Source organism: Barbus barbus (genome assembly GCF_936440315.1).
Source record: "Barbus barbus genome assembly, chromosome: 29".
Classification (NCBI taxonomy): domain Eukaryota; kingdom Metazoa; phylum Chordata; class Actinopteri; order Cypriniformes; family Cyprinidae; genus Barbus; species Barbus barbus.
The window spans coordinates 20,418,947-20,426,388 of NC_136757.1; the positions used below are offsets into that span (position 1 = coordinate 20,418,947).

Genomic DNA, 7,442 nt, shown 5'->3' on the forward strand with positions numbered 1-7,442 from the left:
ATGATGTCTTTGCAAGCTAACAAAATTCATAGCTTCAGATTCATTTTGATATATTGACAATCTTTGTTTCCTTAGGTAGTTAAGTGACTTCTTCAATAATGTACTACCAACAGCTAGATGTGTTTGAAAACTCCAGTTATGGCTAAAATGGTAAGCAACTGCATTTAGCAACCAAAAAACAGCACACCAAAAAAATCTAAAAACACTGATCATAAATAAGCCTGCTGTTTCAGAATGTGCTGCCAATTTAATGTTTATGACCAGTGAGTAAACAAGAGATGTTTACACAGAGTGGCCTGTGCTAAAATGTCTTAGGTCTTTGCCATGTTAGTGTTGGTAGATTAAACTATTAGTTTAATTTTCTGAGGAATTTAGTGACATTGTTGTGGCAGAACAAAAAGAGCAGCATTTCCTCCAATAAGTAATGGTTTCCCTTAAACTTATTGGTAAATGTCTTATTAATGTTAGTAGCAAGAGTTGGAGAGATTGACTATGTAGCCTATTTCTTAAACTCATATGAGACATGTCAGCTACGTTCAGTCATACCATGACACAAATATATAATATAGTAGATTAGCATATTATTTCGGTGATGCACATTATGGTGGAAATTCAAATGTAAATGTTCGACTCAGTTTCTTCCTAAGAGGTAAAAATGCAGTTGTTCATCCGTGCTGTAATATTAGGAGACACTGCCATCTGCTGAAGTATGGTGGTGTTGCATTTCGTCTGTGAGATAAAGTTCAAAGATATGATGATGGGTAATGTAGACCCAAAACTCTCATCTCAGGCCTTAAAGGAATGTGGAATGTTTTCTGGCCTCTAGAGACATTTAAATAATCAATCAGGTGGGATGATAACCCATTTTTCAACTTCTTACACATACACAATCAGAATCAAAATAAGAAAGAGCTTTTATTGCCAAGTATGCTTGCGCATACAAGGAATTTGTTTTACTGTCATAAGCTTCCAGTTCACCAAGACAACGACACACAGACAATAAAAATAAGATGAGAATAAAAAATACACATATGTAAATATAAATAAACAAAAAAATTAAAAATATATTTTGAAACATAAATGATTGTATGTACAGTTGAGCTATAGATGATAGAGTGGAATAGAATAAAAGGAGATGCAGGGATGTACTAGGATGGAGGTGGTAGCAAATAATGGGTGGGTGGGAGGGGGGGGGGGGGGGCATTTAACTGTTCATAAATTGGATTGCCTGGGGGAAGAAATTGTTCTTGTGACCGGCTGTCCTGGTAATTGCGGCTCTGTAGCGCCGGCCAGATGGCAAAAGTTCAAAAAGAGGATGACTTGAATGTGAGGGATGGAGTGGCTGTTTGACATGAATTTCCCCAGTCTCACTAGTTGCTGCATATCTGTCAGAAAGCTGGTGATCCACAGACAGATAGAGCTAGGGACAGAGAGCTGGGTTAGTTTGGTCTGGAGGAGTGTTGGGATGATGTTGTTGAAGGCCGAACTAAAGTCCACAAACAAGATCCTCACATAAGTCCCTGATTTGTCCAGGTGTTGCAGGATGTAATGCAGTCCCATGATGACTGCATCATCCACAGACCTGTTTGCTCGGTAAGCAAACTGCAGGGGGTCCAGTAAGGGTCCAGTGATGTCCTTCAGGTAAGCCAGAACCAGTTTTTCAAATGACTTCATGACGACAGACGTTAGAGCCCCAGGTCTGTAGTCATTAAGTCCTGTTATCTTGGGTTTCTTTGGAACAGGGATGATGGTGGAGCATTTGAAGCAGGAAATTCACACAATTCCAGAGATCTATTGAAGATCTGTGAGAAGATGGGGGCCAGCTGGTCAGCACAGGTTTCCAAGCAGGCTGGTGTCACACCGTCTGTGCCTGGTGCCTTCCTTCTCTTGTTCTTCCTGAAGACCTGGCGCACATCTTCTTCACTGATCTGACGTACAGGAGTGGGCGAGAGGGGGGTTGCTGGAGGTGTTAACGGTTGTGTAGAGAGATGATCAGGACGGGTGTGGGGGGTTTCAAATCTACAGTAAAGCTCATTCAGGTCTTCAGCAAGTTGTTGATTCACCTCAGTGCTGGGGGATGGTGTCCTGTACTTGGTGATGGCTTTCAGGCCTTTCCACACTGTAGTGGATTCATTGGAATTGAACTGATCTTCCAGCTTTTTAGCATAGGTCTTTTTAGCCACTCTAATCTCCTTATTCAGTGTATTCCTGGCCTGATTGTACAAGACTCTGTCCCCATTTCTGTAAGCGTCCTCTTTGGCTTGACGAAGGTGTCTGAGTTTTGCTGTAAACCATGGCTTATCATTGTTGAATGTTACCGAAGTCCTGGTGGGAATGCATATATCCTTGCAGTAACTGATATATGAAGTTACAGTCTCTGTGAGCTCGTCGAGATTGGTAGCAGCAGCTTCAAAAACACTCCAATTAGTAAGGCCGAGACAGGCTTGTAAAACCCGCTCTGTCTCGTTGGTCCATCTCTTTACAGTCTTTACCACAGGTTTAGCAGATTTAAGTTTTTGCCTGTAGGTTGGTATAAGATGAAACAGGCAGTGATCAGAGAGCCCGAAAGCTGCCCGTGGAACAGAGTGATATGCATTCTTTATTGTGGTGTAACAGTGATCCAATATATTACTTTCTCTGGTGGGATATGTAACATGCTGTCTGTATTTTGGCAGTTCACGTGAGAGATTTGCTTGATTAAAGTCCCCAAGAGTCTGGGGGTTGTTGTCCTGTGTCTGTGATCAGATCAGTGAGTTTCTGCAAAGCCCGGCTTGCATGCGCTTGCGGAGGAATGTAAACACTCACGAGAATGAACGAGCAAAACGAATAAGCACCTCTCATTGATGTAGAAGCATGTGACCACCATGTGATTTCACCCATTGATTCTGCGTCGCTATCTGCTCTGATCAGCTGAAAGCCTGGCAGGTGAAGCACGCTGTCTGGAATGGCGTCGTTCAGCCAGGTTTCCGTGAAACACAGAGCAGCAGAGTTTGAGAAATCCTTATTCCAAACATGCTGGTTCATGCTCTCGTTCCTGTGAAATACTTATGTATACTGGATAGTTTGTCTCTCTTTATTGTTCTAAATTTATGGAAATGGCTGTTTAATGTGTGTAAATAATGTCCTGTTTATTTAGGTTTTATATCTTAGGTTATTATGTGTTTCCAACATATACTGACACATACACTACCCAGCACACATTCACAAACAATTTTCCTTTATACACTCAGTGGCTTAAGTCTCCGAGACGAATGTTTTTGTTATGAGCAGAATGAAGGAAATACTTTGTGTATGTGTGTGTGTGTATTTCTTATCACTATCTGCCATCAAATCCACATGATTCAGAAGAGACTTTAGACACTACAGATTTTTTTCTACAGTTTCTTTTGAATTGTAAAATTCTATTTTTACACTTGAAAACAATGTCATATTTGTGAATCATCTTAACAGAATGGCATAAAAAAACACCAGTAATGGCCACTTAAGACAGAAATAGGGATTTTTATTTTAAAGAATAAAAAATAAAAGACAACTTCCAAAAATATTAAAAAAATGAAAACAACAATGTACAAAAACAGTCATGTACAGAATGTTGAACACACACACTGTACACAAATGATTACAGATAGGCCTATAGTCTCATTAAAACACAGGATCAGTAATTCTTTTGGAATAATGAAGACATAAAAATACAAAATACTGTTCATCATTCACACAAGCTGTGAACAATTTGTAAATAGCATCCCTTATACCAAGCACCACATAAATCTATTCTCTATCACCAAATACTAAAAAATGTACTACAAAGCTGATCAAGATTTAACTTTTACAGTACTTAACAAATCTTAATGTACTCGACATAACTAAGGTAACAGAGGTTGAGTGGGATTATCGTTTGTATTCTGTTGCTCTCTCTGACTTTCTTCACCACTTTGGCTATCATAGTGAATATCTTCATACCCCCTGCTTGATCTGAAGTGAGAAAATCTCCTTCTGCGTTTCACCAAAATGACAATTCCTGCCACCACAACTGCAATAAAAGTCATTACACCACAGGCCACACCAGCCTTTTCACCTCCTGACATCCGGGTAGATGATGCCTGAAACGTTCCGACTATTTGAGTAACTTCGTCAGCCTTTGCTAGTCTCCATTTTTTGGTTTCTCCAACCCTCAGCCAGGCCCGATCACCTTCTGTCATCACAGCTACAGTGTTTGTTGCCATCATGTTGATCAGAGGTGGTCTTGTGAATGGTGGGAGGCGAATAGGTTTTAACTGGCCACCAGTAAACTCACCTGATTGGACACAGTACAATACCTGACAGCCATCGCTAATGGCTGCAAGGTGTTGGCTGTACTGAGGTGGACAACGGTATTGGTCCCCTGCAAGAGGGTTGCCAGACAGACAGCTAAAGAAACCCCCAAATGGCACAGAAGATACTGTTCCTGCCTCATAGTCATTGCTCAGACAAATCCTCATACCATTAGTCAAAAATGTTTGTGCAAAGTAATTTGGAGGACAGTCATGAGATTTGGTCTGTGGGTTTTGTAAAGATGGTCCGAATAGACCTCCAAAAAGGTATCCAGAGTATTGAGGGACTGTCTGACTTGTGGAACACCAGTAAGTGTCAATTTTTGCACGACGGACATAATAAGCATTTCCACATACATTGTCACAACAATCCAAAATTAACCAACATGAATGACATTCCCTATGGCACTCATATTGATTGTAACCCTCCTCTACTGTCTCTGAGTGTAACAAAGAGGCACTGTACGGTTGACGGCACGTATAGCCACCAGTATCTGGATTTTTTTGCGCAAGCTCATCACAGATGACTTTTCCATCTTGCGCCAAAGGAGTGCATATTTGGTAAACACCACCAAAGGTCAAATTGGTGACTGGACCCTTGCAGGACGAGTCATTAACATTAGCCTGAAAGTTAAAATTTGGAGAATTTGGATCTACACATCCTGGAATGGTGTTTATGTTGTAGTAACGAGCTGCAGCCTGTTGGACTGAAAGGGCAAGTTTATGTAAAGTTGGAACTGGAAGATCAGGAAACATAGATGGATTGAGGAAATAGTGCAGTGGCACACCAGACCGGTCAATAGCCACTAGATTATTTTGAGTGCTCTCTTGCCACTTCTGCAGAGTGATTCCTTGGTAGAATAAAGCCCCACCGTGGCTCTGAACTAAAGAATATGTAATGTTTTGCTGGTAAGTGGTGGTTTCTGAAGTTTCCTGGGATTCCTTGCTACCAAAGTTAAAGTTAACCTTGTTGAAAAAGTTAATGCCTGCTGATGCAGAGACAGAAGACTTGTCTGACTGACTGTTAGAGACATAAGACCTCTTAATATAGTCCTCTTGCACCAGAATGGCCCCGGCATCAACGCTTGTGATGACATGGGTACCATAATCAAGTACGAGTTTCTCTGATAGATAAGTTGCTAGGCGTGTTTGATTGTTCTCAACAGCGTCTGCGATTTCCCCAATCTGCTGAGCAAAGCGGGAGTCCAGAGTAAAGTCAGGATATGCATTCACAGTGTACAGATGATTGCGCACCTGAGAAGATAGAAGAAAAGATAAAACAATTACATCTAAATAGAAAATTAAATCCATTCCTGGTCATTTCGATATCTGCTTTTTCATTTCTACTGAAAAAAAAAACAAAAAAACTTGTAGGAGCAGCCAGTTCGAATTGTTTTCTCGTTAATTCAGAGAAAATATCAACTATGGAACGACAGCAGTTATTATAGTTAATTCAATTGTTTAGAAGTTCAATGAAATAAGGTATAAATATTAATTTGAATATAGAGGCTATGACATATTTTATGTGTTCGTATTAATAGTAGTTATTTCAAAACATATCTTTGAACAGACCCGTTTTCAGAGGATGAAGTAAATCAGGGGTGTCAAACGCAATTCCTGGAGGGCCACAGTCATGCAGAGTTTAGCTCCAACCCTAATTAAACACACCTGATCGAACTAATCAAGTCCTTCACGCTCAATTGAAAACTACGGCTGTGTCCAAATTCAGGGTCTGCATCCTTCGGAGTACTCATTTGAAGGATGTTACGTCACAGCGCCGCGACGAAGGCTGTCCAAATTCGTAGGATCCTTCAAATGCGGCCCACAAATACGTCCTCCTTTTCCCCGAATTGGAAGGATGGGTGTGGTGGATCCTTTCCCGTCCTACCTATCCCATAATTCTTTTCGGCAGAGCGTAATGGCGGACGAAGCGAGCGGTAGCGGAGTGGGAGAGGAGTTTCTCTGACAAAACAAGCTAAAGTTTATGCTTCGGCTCAATGAATTTGTAGGAGAAATTAGTAGAATACTTAAAAACAAATAAAAATAGGCTATAATGGCTTACCTGGATGTGACTGTCTTGTAGTCTGATATAAAAAACTCTCCGACAACGAGCAAAGAAAGTATTTAATTTATTTAATTGCTTTATTTCTTCCAAAAGAATTAAAATGAGGAGAATAACTCTCCTTTTATAACTTGTCCATTTTCCTGCTTCTTGCTTGGTTGCTAGGCGACAGGATATGAGCAACGGGTAAGGGAGGGAACTGAAAGAAGGGTAGGCTGTCCAAATTCACAAACACCGACTTCCGGGTTTTGCGGACGTCGGAGGATCCCTCCTCCTTCAACCAGGTAGGAAGGATCCTAAGGAGGATGCAGACCCTGAATTTGGACACAGCCTACATGGTTTGTGTGTTGGAGCAGGGTTGGGAGTTTGACAGTCCTGATGTAAATAAAACCGAAATTGATCGTGGCGAAAGCCGTTAAACTTCACTTGCTTACGGTCGGAGATTGCGCTCTATTTTACCATTTATTAACAACTTTTCCTAAAACGTATAATTTTATATCTCCCTCCTTAAGAAGTTAATAATGGCTATGTATTAAAACAATAAAAGTGAACAATTTACAAATACGCTCTAACTTTTTTCAGTCTTTGAAAAACCATGCTGCTTTTACTTTTCCACTTTCCTGACTTACCTGAACTCGTGTTGTTACGGAATTCGACCTCACTTGGTGTGTTTTCATGCGTGTATTTTCTTCAGAGAATTTTCCGTTTAGCACTGGAGGGAAAGAAATGTCTGCATTGACGGATCCTGATGTGGAGCTTTTCTGTTCCAGCCATGACATGATGGTCTCAGAGTGAGTTTCCACTCCACTTGTTTTCCGTGGAATGACAAAGACTTCATCTGGGATGAGATAAATGCCATCCTCTGTGGTCTGACATTGGGAATAGCTAAAGTTCATCACCCGTCCCACGTCTATGTTGCGCAGGTTATCCCAGCCTCCACCTGGGAGCACCTCTAGTGCTGTTAAAGTTGAGTTTATGCGACATTCACGAAGGCCATTACTGGGTCGGATGAGCGCATTAGACTTGCAGATAACGACAAAGAACACCAGGAGAGTGTATAATGACCCCAT

The 7,442-nt window shown here is 41.0% G+C and overlaps 1 protein-coding gene across 1 annotated transcript; it reads right to left on the minus strand.

The window, feature by feature from the left end:
* Positions 1-3,863: 3,863 nt before the first annotated feature.
* On the minus strand, positions 3,864-7,442 carry LOC306849056 (macrophage-expressed gene 1 protein-like; the record flags this gene model as incomplete). Its single annotated transcript, XM_079383916.1, has 2 exons — positions 3,864-5,564; positions 7,002-7,442. 2 exons carry the CDS (start codon positions 7,440-7,442, stop codon positions 3,864-3,866), a joined length of 2,142 nt encoding a protein of 713 aa, XP_079240042.1.